This window comes from Myotis myotis, unplaced genomic scaffold (genome assembly GCF_014108235.1).
Source record: "Myotis myotis isolate mMyoMyo1 unplaced genomic scaffold, mMyoMyo1.p scaffold_m19_p_13, whole genome shotgun sequence".
Classification (NCBI taxonomy): Eukaryota; Metazoa; Chordata; class Mammalia; order Chiroptera; family Vespertilionidae; genus Myotis; species Myotis myotis.
In genome coordinates, this window is record NW_023416317.1 from 16,207,307 (window position 1) to 16,228,461 (window position 21,155).

At 41.9% G+C, this 21,155-nt stretch overlaps 1 protein-coding gene across 2 annotated transcripts in view; it reads right to left on the minus strand.

The window, feature by feature from the left end:
* Positions 1 to 4,920: 4,920 nt before the first annotated feature.
* The window catches only part of CACNA2D3 (calcium voltage-gated channel auxiliary subunit alpha2delta 3), an 809,032-nt gene continuing 792,797 nt past the window's right edge, over positions 4,921 to 21,155 (minus strand). Inside the window, exons 36-38 of one of the 2 annotated variants that reach the window (XM_036331880.1) lie at positions 7,915 to 8,027; positions 7,632 to 7,714; positions 4,921 to 5,333 (exon numbers count right to left, since the gene is read on the minus strand). In XM_036331880.1, coding sequence (XP_036187773.1) covers positions 5,241 to 5,333; positions 7,632 to 7,714; positions 7,915 to 8,027 — 289 coding nt within the window. In that variant the 3' untranslated portion in view covers positions 4,921 to 5,240. Of the gene's footprint in view, positions 5,334 to 7,631; positions 8,028 to 21,155 lie in introns of both variants that reach the window. The other variant, XR_004971472.1, reaches the window with a different exon arrangement.

Below are 21,155 nucleotides of genomic sequence, written 5' to 3' on the forward strand. Positions count from 1 at the left end.
TGCTGCTATGAACATAGGTGTGCATACATTATTTCTGATTGGTGCTTTAGATTTCTTAGGATATATTCCTAGAAGTGGGATCACCAGATCAAATGGCAGATTCATATTTAATTTTTTTGAGGAAACTCCAAACTGTTTTCCATAATAGTTTCACCAGTCTGCATTCCCACCAGCAATGTACTAGGGTTCCCCTTTCTCTATATCTAGCACTTGTCATTTGGTGATTTATTGATGGTAGCCATTCTGACAGGTGTGAGATGGTACCTAATTATTTTGATTTGCATCTCTCAGATGATTAGTGACTTTGAACATTTTTTCATGTCTCTTGGCCATGTGTATGTCCTCTTTGGAGAAGTATCTAGGTTCTTTGCCCATTTTTTAATTGGATTGTTTGTCTTCCTTTTGTTAAGTTGTATGACTTCCTTATGTATTTTGGATATTAACCCTTTATCAGATGTATCATTGCCAAATATGTTCTCCCATACAGTGGGCTTTCTTTTTGTTTTGTTGACGGTTTCTTTTGCTGTGCAGAAACGTCTTATTTTGATGTAGTCCCATTTGTTTATTTTCTCCCTAGTTTCCTTTGCCTTAGGAGATGTATCTGTAAACATTGCTATAAGAGATGTCTTAGATTTTGCTGCCTTTGTTTCTTCTAGGTTTTTTATGAGTTCATGACTTACATTTAAGTCTTTTATCCATTTTGAGTTTATTCTTGTGTATGGTGTAAGTTGGTGGTCTAGTTTCATTTTTTTGTAAGTATCTGTCCAATTTTTTCACCACCATTTATTGAAGAGACTCTCTTGACTCCACTGTATGCTCTTGCCTCTTTTGTTAAATATTAATTGAGCATAATGGCTTGGGCAAATTTCTGGGTTCTCTGTTCTATTCCATTTATCTATATGCCTGTTTGTGTGCCAGTACCAGGCTGTTTTGATTACCATGGCTTTGTAGTATAACTTGAAATCTGGTATTGTGATTCCTCCAACTTCTCAAAATTGCTGCAGCTATTTGGGGTCTTTGTTGATTACATATAAATTTTTGAAGTATTCTAGCTCTGTGAAATATGCCATTGGTATTTTAATAGGGATTGCATTGAATCTGTAGATTGCCTTGGGTAGTATGGACATTTTAATGATTTGATTCTACCAAGCTATGAACACAGTATATTCTTCCACTTGTTTATATCTTCTTCTATCACTTTTTTCAATGTCCTGTAGTTTACTGAGTACAGGTCTTTTGCTTCCTTGGTTAAGTTTATTCCTAAGTATCTTATTTTTTGTTGTTGTTGTTGCAATGGTAAATGGGATTGTTTAGTTTCCCTTTCTGAGAATTCATTATTGTTGTATAATAAAGCCATCGATTTTTGAGGGTTGATTTTGTATCCTGCTACATTGCCAAATTCATTTATTAAATCTAGTAGTTTTTTGGTGGAGTCTTTAGTGTTTTCTATGTACAATATTATGTTATCTGCGAATAATGAGAGTTTTACTTCCTCCTTCCCAATTTGGATGCCTTTTATTTCTCCTTGTCTGATCACTGTGGCTAGGACTTCCAGTACTATGTTGAATAAGAGTGGTGAAAGTGGACATCCATGTCTTGTTCCTGTTCTTAGGGGAAATGCTTTTAGTTTTTGCCCATTGAGTATAATGGTGGCTGTAGGTTTGTCATATATCATGTTGAGATATGCTCCCCCTATTCCCACTTTGCTGAGAGTTTTTATCAAAAATGGGCATTGGATTTTGTCAAATGCTTTTTCTGTATCTATCGATATGATCATGTGATTTTGGTCTTTTAATTTGTTTTTGAGATGTATCATGTTTATTGATTTGTGAATATTGTACCAGCCTTGCATCCTTGGAATAAATCCCACTTGGTCATGTGTATGATCTTTTTAACATATTTCTGGATGTGATTTGCTAACATTTTGTTGAGGATTGTAGCATCTATGTTCATCAGGTATATTGGCTTGTAATTCTTTCTTTGTAGTGTCTTTATCTGATTTTGGAATTAGGATAATGCTGGCCTCATAAAAAGAGTTTGGAAGTGTTCCTTTCTCTTGGATTTTCTGAAATAGTTTGAGGAGTATAGGTGTTAGTTCTTTTTTGAATGTTTGGTAAAACTCCCCTGTCAAGCCATCTGGACCTGGGCTTTTGTTTGCTGGGAGTTTGATTACTGCTTCTATTTCATCAGTTGTTTTTGGCCTATTTAGGTTTTCTGATTTCTCCTGATTAAGTTTTGGGAGATTATATTTCTCTAGGAATTTGTCCATTTCATCCACATTGTCCAGCTTCTTGGCATATAGTTGTTCATAGTATTTTCTTAATATCCTTTGTATTTCTGTGGTGTTGGTGGTTACTTCTCCACTTTTGTTTCTGATTTATTTGGGTCCTCTTTCTTTGTTTCTTGGTGAGTCTGGCTAATGGTTTATCAATTTTGTTTATCCTTTCAAAGAACCAGCTCTTGGGTTCATTGATTTTTTTGTGTGTGTGTTATTTCTTTAGTCTCTATTTTCTTATCTCTGCTCTAATTTTTATTTCCTTCCTTCTACTTTGGGCTTTTCTTGTTCTCTTTCTAGTTCTTTAAGTTGTAGGGTTAAATAGTTCATTGCTGATTTTTCTTGTTTTTTTGTTGTTTTTTTTTTGAGATATACCTGTAGTGCTATGATCTTCCCTCTTGAGACTGCTTTTGCTGTGTCCCAGAGATTTGGGGTTATTGTGCAGGCATTTTCATTCATTTCCAGAAAGTTTTTTATTTCTTTCTTGATCTTGTTGGTAACCCATTTATTGTTTAATAACATGCTATTTAGGCTCCATATGTTTGAATGTTTTGGGGTGGTTTTACTGTAGTTGATTTCTGTGATCTGAAAAGATGCTTGATATGATTTTAGCCTTCTTGAACTTGTAGAGATTTGTTTGGTGTCCTAACATATGGGCTATCTTTGTGAATGATCCATGTGCACTTAAGAAGAATGTATATTCTGCTACTTCGGGGTGAAATATTCTATAAATATCAATTAAATTTATCTGATCCAGTGTGTCCTTTAAGAGTCTCTGTTTCCTTGTTATTTTTTTGTTTGAAAGATCTATCCAGTGAGGTCAGAGAGGTGTTAAAATCCCCTACTATGACTGTATTGTTGTCGATTTCTCCGTTAAAGTCCTCTAGAAGTTTTTTGTATATATTTAGGTGTTCCTATATTAGGTGCGTATATGTTTACCAGAGTTATATCCTCTTGTTGGATCGATCCCTTTAGTATTATGTAGTGACCTCTGTTGTCTATTGTGATGGACTTCATTTTAAAGTCTATTTTGTCAGATATGAGTATCGTTACTCCAGCTTTTTTTTTCTTTTCCATTTGCATGGAAAATTCTTTTCCATCCCTTCACTCTCATCCTGTGTGTATATTTTGTTCTGAGGTGGGTCTCTTGTAAATAGCATTTACTTGGGTCATGTTTTTATATTCATTCAGCTCATGAGACTCCTTGTACAGTGGGCTGAGGGGAAAACTCGGAGGAGGGCAGCTTCAGGGTTTTGGTTTGAGGAGCTGAGTCAGTCCAAAGAAGAGAGTATGGTAGAGAGGGATCAAGGTTTCTTCTTTTGACACAATTCATTGGAGAAAAGTATTAGCTATTTAAGTAGATCAATAGAGTGGCCAGTTGTTTGAAGTCATTGATGAAACATTGAGGTACTGGGCAGGGGGTCACTTACATGATGGTGATGCTTGACAATGTCCTGGTCAACAGTGTGACTCAACTATGCTGTCTTTATGTCACAAACGTACTCAAAATGATGCCATTCCACTCTTTAGAATGTGATAGGGAGTGAAATTATAAATATTTATGTTGCACATATTTTACATCATTAACATGAAATATGGGCATTATAATGTAATATACTTATTGTTGCAGTCCTTTGAAATTTTAATGGAGAATGATTGGTCATGAGATGTTATTTTTGTAAAAACATTACATTATAATTGGTTAGTGCAAATATTATGCATGTTAAAATTTATGTGAGCAACATGAATTCATTTATTTAGTGCACGAAAGTGAACAGTATCAATGACCACAGTGGTCACAATATCAGGGCCCCATTGTTGTTAAATTTTGGCAGCTTGGCAAGTTATAACATTGTCATATTGTTAATTTAAAGAAGTACCACAATGTAGTATTGGTATTCCTATAAATATTGGAATCATTTTAGTATAAAGTAGTATGATCACATCAATTTTTCTAAAATATCAAAGGCATAATGTGTTTTTTAAAAGGGATTTAAGGGGTGTTTCCCACATGGCTTTTAGATGTCTGTCCTACAAAGCAAGGCATCTCGATCCTACCTAGGCACGGAAATTATTTCACTTTATTTGGTAACCGTGATACAATGGAATCTGTTTTCTTTGGTCCAGGATGCAGGGTTTTAGGAATGCTTACAGGTCTGGGTAGTTTCACATCTTGTAATATTTGAGATCTAATTTCATCTCTTGTTTATGGGAAAAGCCAGAAGCCAAATGCTCAAGCAATAAGCTTGGGAGTCATTTGTAGTCATTGTTCCTTTCCTTCTTCAAGCCTTCTCACAATGAATTCCTAGGATTTATGACTTCTTTATTCCCAATGCCAAATAGTTCAAAACTTGCATATTATGGGAGCATGTGTTCTCATCCATATTATGATTTCTATTGAAGTTCAGTTCAATAAAATTCAGGATTCTATGTCATAAATTTTCCCATGTAGATGATATTTTTATTTCCTTCTGTAAATATTTTTATAACCGAGATTGGAGCATCAAAACAATTGTTAAATATTTGCCTAGAATCTGCTTTAGAGCAAAGTCTCTGCCAACAACCACCCCTTTTTTTGGTGTCTGGAATGGGTAACTTTTTCATGCACGCGGCAATAGAGTGCTGATAAAACCCAAGCAAGGAGGTTATGATTTTAATATACTTTATTTAAAAAGTACACAGTTTTAAATTGGTTTCAGTGGGTTTCAAGCAGAAGGGACACTGCCCACTGGCAGCCCCGTTTCTGATGAAGGGTGGTTATCATGTAGCAAACTCACATTTACATGACTGGCAAAGTAAAAAGATAACATTTTTGTCAACATGTCTTTAAGAGTTTATATCACGCACAGTTTAAAATCATGAGATGCTGATGGTTGGACTATATTTCATGTCTCCTATGTCGCACCATATTTTGGTTCACAGTTTATCCATTATTTAGCATGCCGGGAGAACATCTCGGTCAGTGTCACCTTAAGAAGAGCAGCAGAAGCAGAGGGGACAGGATAAGGACCATCTTGGCCTGGAGGCTGGGTGCACCCCCACATTCCCTCGCATTTTCCTGCAGAGAAAGGCAGAGGGGGTCAGAGCAGAGACAGAGTCCAAGATGCCTTCTCCCCACTCTTCCATTGTTTGAACAAAGTCTCTTGGGACCTAGATAATTCAGGGAAATTCACTCGTCTAAATTTCATCAAGTTAGCGATGTGAATCTCTGATTACAGTTGTAAATGTGTAACATATTTAAAATTACTCTTTGCATACATGCTATGATGTAGACTATTTGAGGGGTAGACTATCTGTTGGGATCATATTATAAAGGCAAAATATTGGCTTTCTAATTTTTCCCCCATCAGAAGTTAAAAAAAAATCGCATCTAAGGGAGCTGATCATTTTTGGCTATGAAAGGTTTTGTTTCTTCTTTTCATTTGGGGGGAAGGAGGACTCTGTTTTACAAAAATGAAATATTATTACTTTCTGCAGCGTGCTTTTTATCCAGTGACTGATGCAAGTTTCTCCAACTCCATTATTCTAACTCTATTTTTAAGCTATTTTCCTATTGATGGGCACTCATTTTCTCATCTGTTCTACTGCTACAAAGAATGCTGAATGTAGGTCCTCAACAGACAGTGATATTTGCCCCTGCCTGTGGTAGAGATGACCAGTCTTGGAACTGCAGGCCTAACAGGTATGTTTGCCTTTCATGGCTATAGCTAGATATTTCATTGTTACCTGTATATTCAGATCACCCAGTGACTTATTTTTATATGTGATTGTTTGACTTATTAATTTAAAAGTGCTCTTTATAATTTGATTTCTAAGTACATTTTTCAAGTTCTATAAATTGGCTACTGACTTTAAATAATCTTTTTCCATAGAAAAGTTATCATTTTTACATAGTTAAATAAATCTGGTTTTCTTCCATAGCTTTGTCTCAGATAGGAAGTTCTCTACAATCCCTAGGATTTCTTGTGAGACTATGTCACTACTTAAGTCTAATTTATATTCTTCCTTTTGAATTGAACCTTTGTCATACATAAGAGTTTCTATTCTGTACCATTGACCTCATCTTACTACATCTAGAAACTTACAGAAAAAAAAATACAGATTTTGTATCAAGTAACCAAAGCAAATTATCTTATTAACTCTAGAAGATTTTACTCTGACTCTAGTTGTCTAAGTATAACGTTCTGAAGTGATTTTAGTGTTTTGGGAACTATTGTTTGTGTTTGCATTTTACATATTACATAGAGCTTTTATCATGGGTGATCATTGAATTTTATCAAAGGCTTTTCAGCATATATATGTATATAATATGTTGCTATTGAACTTGAACTTCCATTTAAATATAGAAGCAAACATTCTCAATAAATCTCAAGTTCTTATTGGTGCTATACTTTAAAATCTTTTCTAGGATTTAGATAGTTTAATAACATTAAAATCACTTGCTATTTAAAGTTGAGATTAACACTCAGCTGGCTCTGGTGGCATTTAAAAAACTAGTTTCCATATACTAATTTGTCTAGGCCCATGGTCGGCAAACTGCGGCTCGCGAGCCACATGCGGCTCTTTGGCCCCTTGAGTGTGGCTCTTCCTAAGCCTTAGGAGTACCCTAATTAAGTTAATAACAATGTACCTACCAATATAGTTTAAAAAATTTGGCTCTCTTGACTAATGAGTTTGCCGACCACTGGTCTAGGCACACTTTTCATTTTTTCAGGAGGTGTGTGAACTTAATTTTAAAAAAAAAATTTTGTTAAAGTTTTTGCTCACAGTATTGCAGGAGGTATTCTCTTACAATTTGCCTAAATCAATTGGAAGCCCACCTTTCTCAGCACTAAGCTTAGTTTTGCTCTGATCATGGCTTTCAGTGTAAAAGGAGTACCTTTATAGTCATGCTCCATATGGGTAGGGGTTTAGAGGCTTGTCAACCCCCTCCATACACTGGGACCCTCTGTCTGGTATAAACATTGCTACTTTTGCTTCACGTAAAGTTCTTGTAAATAAAAGGCTTTCCAAACGTAAGCAGGGGGAATAATTCTCACCACAATTTGAAATAAGTGAACTAAGATGATCAGAGCCACTTCGTGTGTAAGAGCAGAAGGTGATAAAATGACAGCCCTTTCAGGGCAGAAAAGATAGGAAGGAGGCTTGTGAAGTATATCGTGGGCATGAGAACAGGCTATTGGCCCAGACTGCGAAGGCACCGAGGCTGAGAGCAGGGAGCCAGCAGCCTTCCTGTAGATGCTTCTTCGATTCGCCTGAAAGGGATGGTTTTCTCACGAGTAAACTTTTTAGCTATAATGAAATTGCCGTGGCAAGTCTGCGGGGGAAAGAGAACAGGATGGGTTATCAGACTGACCTCAGGATGGAAGCCATGGCAAGATTCCGGACGCCTTCTGATCTTCTGGGCCTTTAAACGCTCACACTTAAGAGATTCGTTATGTTGACTGTAGTTAAGGCAAATTTCCAAAATGGTACTTCGCCCTAATCTGCATTGGCACTGCATGTTGGCACTAAAATCCCTTGACAATTTCTTTCTCTCCAACAGTGGGAAGATATCATTTACTCCTCCCCCAGCTTTCCTGGCAGTTGATCCCCTTACCCCATCAGCAGCAGCAGCTGGGCCTAACACGGAAGGATATACCTGATTTCGATGGGCGCCATGGTGATGGGGGCCACGGACTCGCAGAGGCAGCTGCTGTCCACCACCACCATGAACAGGTTGCTGCTTGGGATTTGCTGGATGACAAAGGACCTGGGGGAACAAGAGGCACAGACATGGTGGGGTCACTTACCATTCCTCCTGTAAAGAGCCACGAGGAGAACTTTTCCCTGAGGTAAGTACCATATTTTAGAAAACAAGTTTCCTCAAGTTGCCTTTTCCATCGGCTCTTTACTTTCAAACACCAAGTTTCACTAAGAAGACTCACCTTGGGAAGACTGAATTTTATGTGTACAAATCATCAGGGTCAGATTTGGCTAATTCACCTCAATTTCCAAGGTCTAAGAGGTTAGGCTTTTCCAAGCCTGCTTTCCTTCCTAAACATTATCAAAAGTTGCATTTAATGTTCTTCTATGTCAGTGGTTCTCAACCTTCTGGCCCTTTAAATACAGTTCCTCATGTTGTGACCCAACCATAAAATTATTTTCATTGCTACTTCATAACTGTAATGTTGCTACTGTTATGAGTTGTAATGTAAATATCTGATATGCAGGATGGTCTTAGGTGACCCCTGTAAAAGGGTCATTCGACCGCCAAAGGGGTCGTGACCCACAGGTTGAGAACCACTGTTCTAAGTTGTTTTTCTCTCCTTTCCTCAGAGACAGACTGAAGCTGTGTCACATGGATGACAAAAGATGAAGTGAACTTCCTAAACCCTTCGAGATACCGCTCTGCACGGTGTTTGGAGGAAATGAATGCTGGCCCTTTAACAAGTCCCACCCTTCTCAAGTCCACACTGTGCTGGGGCCTAACAGCTTAAGGACACCTGCTTCTTCATTGCCCAACACAGCGGAATGACAAAGCAACACCACTGTAAAAACCCTTCCTTCACAAGAAATACTGATTCTTTGGAGGAACAAATTAGAGACCCAAGTCCCATATTCTTTCAGAGCTGACAGAGTAGGTAAGTATTTAACCCCAGGCCTAGAATCCCGCTCACTTACCTTTTCATGATATTTCATCCAATTCCATTTAGCAGGATGAAAGAGACTATAACCTAATAAAATGTTCAATTCCTCCATAAATTTTACTTTCATTCATCTTTCAGAAAATTGGTTCTGTTTTCTAGAGCAGCAGTCGCCAACCGGTGGTCCACTGGTGATCTGGGAGGTCTGAAAGGTTGGCGACCGCTGCTCTAGAGTGTATCACCATGCTTTACAAAAGTCATCCCAGGAAGAAGCATCTGCTGTTTTGTGGGAAATTAGAAGGAGATGGACCCCTGTTAACATCTCATATGTTATAATATCCAAGAATGCCTCCAAGATTACAACACAACCAGCTTCCTTTCTACAAATGCCCCGTGCCTGTTCACTGAACATGACACAATTGTTTATTTTTTCCCACCCATAGCAGGGAACAAGGCATGCCACTGTTCAGTAATGTTCCCCCAATGCCTAAATCACCATCCACTCTCTGTCCTTCCTGCCCTTCTCCACAACTACACCTGGCTTGAGAAAAAAATTAAACCTTGCTAACTATCTCAATAAAACTTTAAAAATATCTGCTTTTCATCCCCCTTTTAGCACTAGGTGTCTTCTCACCTATGCAAAGATATCGCTTTAGCAGCTGGCCTCTGTAATGGATTGTGCCTACCTGAATTAAAACAGCCTACCTGAGATGGCTCTCATCAGAGGACCATTGATTTCCATGTTGGAGGAAAGTTAACAGAGTCTCAGAATAATGCAAAACCAACATCACACAATTCTTTAAAGGACAAATGGTTGACTTAAAAAGTAAGCCAAATGAATCGACCAGATGTGCAATAAAGGAGAAAGAGATATAAAAAGGTTCCAAAGGGAGAGAATGTTTTCCAATTGATGAAATTTTTTTTTTCATAGAAAGGGCCCATTCTAGCATGAATGAAATTTCAAATCATTAAAGATATAGACCAATCCTAATATCTTCTCTAGAAACAAATTACTTAAAGAGGGATGAGGATGACAGCAACTTCTCCATGGGAATACATAAAATGAAGAAAACAGAGTAACATGAAGTAAAATGTATGTCAGGTTCAGGGGAAAATTGATTCTAGGTAACTGTAGATAATGATAGAAAATTATTTTTTAGAATTTAGGGATAATAGCTAAAAATAGCATGTTAAGTAATATACACATATACAGAAAAATTTGACAATATTAGTCTAAAATTATTACCAATGACAGCAAATGTGAGATGATTAGATTCACAAAGTAAAAGGCAGAAACTCTTAAATTGCATTGACAAAATACCGGCATTATGCTGTTTGCAACAGACACTCCTAAAACAGAATGACGTGGAAAACATGTCAGATGAGAGGTGTCAAATGACAGGAAAAGTTTTACCAGAAAGATGCCAACAACACAAGAGAGGAACAGGTTAATATTATTATGCAAATATTCAAAGACATCATTAAAATGCAATAAATAGTTTATACACTATGAATAATTTTTCATATTAAAATAGTGAAATAGGCCGAAACCGGTTTGGCTCAGTGGATAGAGCGTCGGCCTGCGAACTGAAGGGTCCCGGGTTCGATTCCGGTCAAGGGCATGTACCTGGGTTGCGGGCACATCCCCAGTGGGGAGTGTGCAGGAGGCAGCTGATCGATGTTTCTCTCCCATCGATGTTTCTAACTATCTCTCTCCCTTCCTCTCTGTAAAATATCAATAAAATATATTAAAATAAATAAATAAATAAAATAAAATAGTGAAATAGTATAGCAAGGAATGACATGAACTTTTATGATCATAGTGTTCAAACTGATAGAAATACCAAAGGGATCAATGAGTACATGATCTATTAAAATATGGAACAAAACCTCTTGAGATCTAAATGTAGAATATAAGTTCTTTTTATTTATTGGGGTGACATTGGTTAAGATTATTTGGGTTTCAAGTGTACGTTTCTATGATGCATGATCTGTATATTGCATTGTGTGCCCACCACCTAAAGTCAAATCATCTTCCATCACCCTATATTTGCCCCGTAAGTTATTTTCAAACAGTGGCAACCTCGGCACATTCCAAAGCGCAGAAAGCATCACTTGCATATTCTTTATGGTATGGTAAAATTAGAAATAAAAATATATAAGCAGTGGAAATTAAAGGTTAAAAAAACACATTCAATTAATCCTTGCGAATTTGAGAATAAACCAGACTCAGATCTGTACAGTATGATCTTAAGTACTTCTATGGGAAAAAGAAATTTGCAAATAAATGAACTACATTTTTAAATTGAGAAGCTGGCACAATAAAAACATATGCTGCACCTGTGCCCCTCCACCTGGTCTAACCTCTACCCTGGGCTAAGTACTGATGCCCTTCTCTAAGGCTGGTCCCAGGATACCGCAAGGATGGGACCGATAGAAGAGAGGTGATCATTGCACAAATAGTCCCCTTTGTCTACTAGCCATGCCGTCAGGTTACAAACATGCCGTCAGTATCTCCCATCTCGGGAAAAACAAAACCTTCTCTTAACCTTACCTCTAGCTACTGCCCTGTTTCTCTGTCCTCCTTTATAGTAAAACTCCTAAAAAGAATAATCCACCATCTCCCTCTCTCTACTCTCATTTCTAATACAGCAGTTCTCAACCTGTGGGTCGCGACCCCTTTGGCGGTCGAACGACCCTTTCACAGGGGTCGCCTAAGACCATCCTGCATATCAGATATTTACATTACAATTCATAACAGTAACAACATTACAGTTATGAAGTAGCAACGAAAATAATTTTATGGTTGGGTCACAACATGAGAAACTGTATTTAAAGGGCCAGAAGGTTGAGAACCACTGCTCTAATAAGACTGGAGCCCTTCCCGCACCACTGAGTCAGTTCTCAACCTCCTTTCCCTCTGCCTGCTCCTTCCTTGCTGACGGCCCCTCACAACAGGCTGGTTTCCGGAGGTGGAAGGCTGCAGCTGTCTGCCCGTGGTTACCCATTATCCCTAGCACCTACAGTTGTGCCTGGGACATGGAGACTCTCAGTAAATACTTCCGGAATTAAAGACAGAATAAATTTATAAAGATAAAAGCAGGAGAATAGAATGCACATTAAAATGTGAAAATAACGAAGAACTAGACTCTGGTTTAAAAGAACATCAACATAAACCAACTTTCAGTGTTCCTGATCAAGAAGTCACAACATCATATTAAAACTCGGAAGACAGACATTTAAAACAAGTGACTATTCTGTATATTATTGCAAACAACTTGAAAACTAGAGCAAACACACCTTTGGGGGTAAAATATAAACTGTCAACATTTGGCCAAGCTATAAAAAACACAAGCAGACCCATAGCCCTAAAGAAACTGAAATGGTCATTGAAAATCTGCCCACAAGTGAATCCTACCAAATCAACCAAAGAACAGATATTACCATGTTCACAGAAAACCCCTGTGAACTCACTGACCAACGGTTAGAACTAATAAGAGAACTCGGCAAGCTGACCAGTTACATAATCAGAGTATAAACCACAGCCTTTCCCTGACACTGGCAATGCCCAATGAAAAAAATATTTGAGATAAAGAACCAATGGCAATGTCATTAATCACTAGGAAATGCCCACAATTAAATCTAGTAAAAGACATCTCTTTTTGAAGAAAATGACCAAACTTTACTGCCTTACTGAACATATAAAAAACGAACTAATAATTGGAGGGAAGTACAATGGTTGTGAAAATACACACACACACACACACACACACAATCACTAAAAATTAGAGAATTATAGAATAAAATGCATTTTTCATAAGCAGATTGACTAAATTTTAAGTCTGGCCTACTATCACATGGAAGAGAGTCTGCAGAAGTGATTATTTGACACTACTGGTGGAAATGTGACTTTGTACAGTCATTTGTATTATTATAATGGAAATCATTTAGATCCTATTTTTTCTGTAGTTTCATTTCTCAGTAAGAGAAACTCTTCTTGTGACCTAAAAAGCCATGTGGAAAGATGGTCTTGATAGCATTGTTCCCTGAGAGGAGGAAAAATACGAAACCTAACTGCGAGTCCGTCAACAGGGGGATGATTGCATAGCAACAGTATGTGGTTCTATGTGGTCTACTCGGCACCAGGTAGAGGGTAAAGGGTAAAGCAGATCTCTACTTACTATCGAGAAAGGAGATCCAACACACAGTAAATAGAAAAAGGATGCTGCGAAATAACAAGGGATGGCTATTTAAGCATATGTAACTCTGTTCCAGAGAAGGAGAAAAAGAAATGGGATGGGTAAGACTGCTCAGATGTTTTGGGAATAGAAAACAAACCAGTAAGCATTCCATGACCTATGTTACACATAGAAAGAATAAATGGACTGAACAATAGGACTTAAGTCAGTTGAACACAAATATATAAAGGAACATATGAAGCATCTTCCAAAAGGTAAGAAGGAATTGAAGGACCTAGTGACGCTAAATATTTATAAAGCACAGACCATGTAATCTCCAGACTGATAGGTCTCACCTACATCATCCTTAAATCCAGCACTGGCAACTCCCCTTCTCTGCCTGAGACACACAGATGAAAGTCATGGCTGCTTGGAGGGTGAGAGGCAGCTACAAACTCGCCCCAGCATCTTTCAGTGAAGCCAGCCTGCATGGGCTCCAGGCACCTCTGCCTGCTGAGCCCCCATCCCCACCCTCAAGTCTGATCCTTCCACAACATCATCAGTGGAAGAGCAAGGGCAAAGGGTGGGGTAAGGGAGAGGGCAGGAGAGGAGGGCAGTGGAGGGGAGAGAAGACTGGCAGAATAATTGTCAAGGGACACTTGGACTGAATCTGTAACACTGAGGTTCTTTATGAGAACTAGAGGCCCGATGCATGAAATTTGGGCAAGGGGCTCGGCCCCCACCGCAGTGGCTTCGTTGGGGAGGACATCCGGTCTAATTAGCATATTACACTTCTATTATAGATGTGTTCATGTGTTCTTAGAACGTTTAGAAATGGAACATTATGCTTAAGGCAAAAAGTATCAATTTTCTTATGTTACTAATGAGAATACTGGGACTCAGAGAGGATAAGTACTCTTAACAGAAGCTATATGAATAAGACATGGTTGTGCCCATTTTAGAGATGGGAAAGGAGAGGCTGAGTAACTCCTAGAGCAGTGGCTCTCAACCTTGGCTGCACATTAGAATCACCTGGGAATCTTTTTAAAATCCTGATTTCTGGGCCTCATCCTCCAGAAATTCTGTTTCTTTGTTATGGGGTGGGACCACAACATTAGTAATTCCCAGGTGATTCTAATGCGCAGCCAAGGTTGAGAACCACTGTCCCAGAGTAACAGGGACAGAGCTCAAGCCCCCGGCACCCAGGCCTGCTGTGGGTCCACGCCAGGGGCAGCAGACCTCTGTCTGTACTGCAGGGCAGGTCCGAGGAGGCTGCTCCACACAGATGCTGAGCCACAGGAGTGCGAGATAAGCACCGCTTGTAGCACATGCACCCTCTCAGCGGAAGGCTCCCCAAGTGTTGTCAATGGAGCCCCACATCAAACTTCTCTGCATTTCCCTAAATCCTAGGAGATGAAAAGCCCTGCCTGCAGCGATACTGGAGCAAAGGAAAACAACCCCCTACAAAGGATTTGCCAGCGGAAAGATTAACTGCTTTTCCATATTTTAAAGACTTACTGTCTGCTTATTAACATGGTGCTTCGGAGGGGTCTGGGCAATGTTAGCTGTACATTTATGTGCACAATGTGTATTTATGGCCCAGGGTGCAGGGTTGAACTTCATAAAACACACCTCCATCCAGCTGGGCCCAGCAGCCAGGCTGACGTCACCGCCGGGAAGATCCGTGGCCTGGAGGGTTTGCCTCGGGGGCCAGAACCGGCAAGGCTTCCAGGCAGCACCGCAGCGGTCACTGCTAAGCAGGGATGGGTCAAGATGCATGAAATAAATTAGGCCCTCCAGGGAGAGAGAGGAGGGACGAGGGAAGCAATTGTGATGTGGCCATTGCCAGAACTGAAATAACCCAGTCCTCCCTTCCCCATTCACTGCAGACTGAGAAAGACTACAGGGGGAAATGATGGGATTTCAAGACAGCCTCCCTGACGAGAGAGAATGGTTGCCTCATGCTATCTACGGAGAGGGGCTTTGCGGTCCGGATGAGGAAAGCGACCAGGCTGCTCCCCTAATGCTTCCCCAGAAAAACACGTGTGGTGGGAGGGACCCGGGGACAAGAGTCCCAGAGGACCCCAGGGTACACATTTGGGGAACTTGGTTGGCTGGCTTTTCACTGATTGGGTACATAACTGTGGCTTGAAAATATTGTCAGGGCAGGACAAAATCTTAAAACATTTTGAAATCTTTGGCCCTTTAGAGATTTTCACCATTTATAAACTTCCCAGATTTTACCCCAAGGTAAAATAAAGGACAATGAGCAAGCCATAGGGGGCTTACTTGAATTTGGCACTGGTCCTGTTCTATGTGCTACTAGATTCCAGGGGGAGGGGGTGGGTACCTCACCATCACCGTGGATCTCCAACAGGATCTGATTCTCTTTGAAGGTGGGGAGATGCCTGTCCTCCCCTAACGCGCCCCAAAATGCACTACACTGACCCAGGCCCCAAAGTTGTGAAGAGCAAACATTTGGTGACGGGATGTTTAAATTCAAACTAGAAATTAAATATTGAGGGTGTCTCCTAGCACAATTCTATAGCCACGCCATAGACCGGCATGAGGGAGTGAGGGGGAACAGCAGCTCAGACCAAAGCCGGTGAAGGGATGCAGAGCAGGGCCTCACCTGCTCACCAGGAAAGTCGGCAGGCCGGGACTTTCACAGGTGAGTCATGTTAGCATGTAGTTCTAAAGTATTGAAACTGTTTCAGTGCACAGGGGAAGACGAAAATATTTCAAATGTCTTTTATGAAGGACCCTGATCGAAAACCAAGATTATATATATATAAAAGCTATGGAATAATATCTTTTTATGAATATTGAGGCACAGATATGGAATAATCTCTTTTTTATGAATATTGGCGCAAAGATCTTAAATGAAAGGCAATAAATAGACTTCACCAGGATATTGCAATAGTAACACAACGGGCCCCAGTGAGGAATGACCTAGAAATTCAAAATGAATAAGATTACTGAGCTGTCTCAGCTCAACAGAAATAGAAACATGAAACAATTCTCCTTTTTTCAAGTCGCTGCTTTCCACTCTCCTGTGTTGAAATCCTGCTTTCTCATCTCTAAATGGTATCTCTGTAAAGATTCCATAACTTTCTGACAACTTTAGGTTAATAAAAGTAGTCAGTTCTAGTTTAATACTCTAATCTCACATCCACTTCAAAGCTCTGTGCTCACTGTTCTTCCTTCTAGCTTCCGGGTTCTCGCTTCTTCAGTAGTTTGGGAAGTGGAGCAGCAAAGAGGCAGGTTTTCTGGGTACCAGGCCACAGTGGAATTCTTGGCCACATTTTCAGGGGGGAGGGGGGAAGGCAGTGGGATTCTTGGCCACGTTTTCACAGGGGGCAGTGGGATTCTCTGGCCACATTTTCTATGTACGGGGGGAGGGCCACAGTGGAATTCTTGGCCATGGCTTGGTTCCTTGCAACACAGATTGGCTTGTGGTACCCTGATGTGGCCCAGCATCCTTGAGGTTTCCCTCTGAGGTTATCACAGATTCTTCAGAGGATGTAATATCAACACAGCCCCACCTCCCTGACCCACGCAGCTCCCGCCCTCAGCAGTCACTCTCCATAGCCCCTTGCCCTTGGTGTGGACCCCCTCCGCCCTCTTGTCCGGGTTAAGCAAGATGACAGCCACCTTCCCTTTTGTCCACCTGACCCTGAGAACATGCACCTTTGCTGGCCCAGCCACAGGCCACTTCCGCGCGGCCCCTTCTCTAAACCCTGGCCTCTCCCTCCAGGTCCCTCTGTCCCGCTGAGAGCAGCCAGGAATAGACTGCTGCCTGGCAGATATCCCACCAGACCTGGCTTCCCTTCTTTCAAGTGCTCCTGAAAGAATTTTACCAGTTCTTTCCTTTATAGAAAAGAGCCTCTAGGTGCGTCCTCCACTGCCCATCAGGCTCCCAGCAAGAAACACCACCCCTGGAGGGAAGGACCTCTCTCCATAACCCCCATCTCTTCGTGGTTAGGCCCCTCCCCAGTCTTCACATGGCAGACTAAAGGTGGGCCAGCTGTCTATCCTCAAATAAGCTTGGGGGGGGGGGGTGTTGCAGGGAGGGTTTCCAACTCTAAATTGGTGCCGCTACAAGGCTGTTCTCTTTAGAACCTGTGCTGTCTAGTGTCCTTTTGTCCTCGCCTCAATCTGGGACTACACGGGAACCCCCACTTGACAACTGTTCTGTCCTCCCAGGAAATGGATTCATGTAAGCCGCCCTGTACCTGGCTGGGACCTGTTCAATAGGGGCCTAAATGACAAAAATCCCACCCTGACAACAGGCCTGAAGAGAACAGAAATGGGCTCTTGATTCTGAACCCAGTTTAGCATCAGGCTTCAGAAGGAGACAGAGTTAATGAGAGTCAGAAGTGGAGGCTCACGCCCCCTCTATTATTCCTCATTGTTCAGAAAGTGCCAGCCTGTGCAATTAAACCAGAGAAAAGGGGATGATTGAGTATTGGAACAAAGGAAGTATTCACAGGTACCTAAACCGCGCCCCTGCCCCCACTCCCAATACTCATTTCCCTTTTCGCTGTACCTCTTAGTGGTGCCACCGTCTATTGAGTGACACAAGCAGAGAGCTCGAAATCATTATCAACACTCCTCTTTGACATTACCATGTGCTGATATGACCGTCTCCACAACCCCTCTCCTGTCCATCCCTCCATCTCCCTTTCCTCGGGGCAGCTGTGTGGGCCAGGCACTAATGCAGTCACAGGGGACCTACACACAAAAGGCTTGTCACTTGGTGTTTACAGCTCTGCAGGCTGGATCGGCTTGAAATTTTAAGTTTTATCTTTGATTTTGTGTTTTAAGTGAAGTCCAAGGGACAATAGAGCATGTGTGGGGGGAGGTGGAGGGAAGAGGTTCTGAACTGCATGGCTCCTGCCCCAGCCCAGCAAACCCATGACCCTCCAGCCATGGCAGGGGCCTGTCTGCAGGCATGGTATGGGCTGAGGCATGGCAGCAGTGAATCCGAGGTTCCTATGACTTTTTTTTGATTAAATTTAGTTTTAAACCCTAGCTCTAGAAATCATCTCACACTTTATATATCTATATCTATATCTGTATCTATATATCTATCTATATCTATACCTATATCTATACCTATACTAATCTATATCTATATCTCTACTAGTATATCTGTATGTCTATAACACTTGTCTATATCTCTATGTATATATCTATGTCTATATATCTATGTCTCTCTCTCTCTCTATCTCTACATCTACATCTATCTGTACCTAGATATCCCTCAGAGACCCAGCCTTTCCCTTGTATAACCAACAACCCCAAGGCAGAAGACAGTAGCCCAGACCTGGCTACTGGTCACAGGCTAGGACCTACGGCACAATAAAGATGACATCCTGACCTATGTTATGTTTCAGCTCCTGAGTCCTAAGGTGGAATGACCCCTGGCTGCTTTCCCTTTGGATCAGAGGGACATGGGGACAGACCTCAGAACTGTCCTCAAGACCCTAAGAAATGTTTCATCACCCTCACTTCACCTCCAACCAATCTGTTCCCAGCAGGACCCGAACCCCTAACCCACGATGCCTTGTGATTCTGCCCTCTACACTCTGTAACCCACACACATCGGGATTTGGGTCTTTAGAGCATACGCTCCCGTCTCCGTATTGGCCAATTCAAAATTTAACCATTTTCCTCTCTATCCTGCAAATTCCTGTTCGGGCACTTCTTTGGGCCAGTGCACCTAAGCAGGTGAACTCAGAAAAAACATCAGCATTCAGGTAACAGCAGCTGGCAGCACCCCAGCACATTCAGCCTGTGACCCAGCAGGTTCCGAGTGTGTCCTGGTGCTGAGATGGAAAATCTTTGTTGAGTGGCTGTCCACCGTGAGCTGGGGTGTGAGCCTGTGGGAAGGGGAGACTGAGTCCACTCCTCCAAGCAGGACATGGCACCTCAGTACTGTGGTAGAAGAAGGGAGAACCCAGCCGCCACTGGGCTGCACACCCCATTGGGTAATGGGGGCAGGACCCAGGGGAGCCTGTGAGGGTCTGTATTTACCCAGTGAGTGTCCCTGCAGCGAAGGAGCTCAGTGTTAAATAGCAAAAGTATACAGACATAGATTTATACATTACGACGGGTCAAGAGAGGCCACAGAAAGGAAAAGCGTATTTTACCTAACACAGTGGTTCTCAACCTTGGCTGCACGTTAGAATCACCTGGGAATCTTTTTAAAATCCTGATTTCTGGGCCTCATTCTCTGGAAATTCTGTTTCTTTGTTACTAATGTTGTGGCCTCACCCCATAACAAAGAAACAATTTCCGGAGGATGAGGCCCAGAAATCAGGATTTTAAAGATTCCCAGGTGATTCTAATGTGCAGCCAAGGTTGAGAACCACTGACCTATCAGAACCGTTACTGACACTTTTCCCTGTTTTAATTAGCAGCCCACATGTGCATTTTGCGCCAAGCCTGCAAATTGTGTAGCTGGCCGTGCCAACCTGCATCATGTCTGGCGTATCTTCCAACCAGTTTCCCTGCCATAGCCCAATCTCTCTTCCTGAGGGGGTCTAGGCTTCCCAAGTGCCAGGCTGATCACTCTAGCTCCCTCTTCATGCATTTCCACAACCTCCTTCGCATCCACCAGGGGCTGCTCCTGAGGGCAGCGCACCAGGCCATGTGTGGCCCAGCCGGCTCCCCCCCCCCCCCCCCCAATGCAGTCACCCGTCCACACGCTGAGCCACCTCCCTCTCTGAGGACCAGGCATGCGGGCCCACCTGGGGCTCCTGAATACTTCATGCTGCCTCTCCTCCTATGCTGAGACCCAGACTGAGCTCTGTTTCTAACCCGGGCTGCTCATTGGAATCACCTGGGGAGCTTTTTCTTTTATTTTAGTAACCTGTGTGCTTGGGCCACACCTAAAACCCAACATTAGAATCCCAGGATGTAGGGCCAAGGCTTCTGCAGTTAGCACTTGGTCATTGACTCCAATGTGCTGCCAAGGTGGAGACCTACTGGTCCAGGGAGCGTTCCTCAGACCTGACGCGCTTACAAATGACCCTCAGGTCTTGTTGGCATGCACTTCTGTTCAGTGGGTCTAGAGGGGGCCAGTGAGCCTGCCTTTCTCACCTGCTCCCAGGTAATTCTCATGCTGCTGGTGCCAAGACCACCTCTTCCCGAACCCACTGAGAGAACCAATTCGATTCTAAAAGGCTTGATGGATGTTCCTCTCTCCATGAAGCACACTCTAACATAAGGAAGAGTGCGGCATGTTGCAGGTACCTAGGTCACCCACTTAGAACACATTCACTTCTAAAGGCGTGCGGATAAAATGCTGCCAGCCGTTCCCGCGCCGGTACTATGTACTGGCTAAGGACGGGAGGATAGTCACCCACACTCCAGGCCTCACGTGGAATGGTCTGAGCACTGTGAGCTATGAAACCTGTAGGAAGTTCCCCATGGGCCCCCAGGGGAGCACCTGCAACAGTTATTCTCTAAAGCAGCAAACACAAGGCTCAACAAGCGGCCCCTCTGGATGTCAGCGAGGAGGCGCAGGTCACACAGTAAGAGACCATGAACAGAACAAAGAAAACAAGTCTTGAGCTCAACACAGAAGTCAAGAGGGCAGATGCTTCACATTTCAGTTGATGGGACACTAAGCTGCTGTTCCCGCTTGATACAGCTTGTTCTAAGGTTGGTGGTGGTAGAGGCTGTTTGCGCAACAAAACAATACAATACAGTGAGTAAGCTAGCTGGTGTCTTCTCTCCTCTTCCTCCCTCATCCCCTCCCTCTCTTACTCCCTGCCTCCCACCCTTCTCTAGATAACCAGACGGAGAGCTATTTGGTTTTTAAATTTGAGTAAGGTTGTCTCCTACTAGGCTTCTGAGAGCAAGGCACAGGCCTTTATATATATCAGCTCAGAATGTAAGCTTCTTGAATAACAGTGGGAAATGAGTGAAAGATAAAATTATAATTCAGAGAAGCAGAAGCTCCCTGGCAAATAAATTGTACACAATGTAGTCCAAGGTTGAAGCAGCCCAGAACCGTTTACCCTGGCAACTCCTCAAGATCTAAACCTCTCTGCTGCTGGTTGAGTT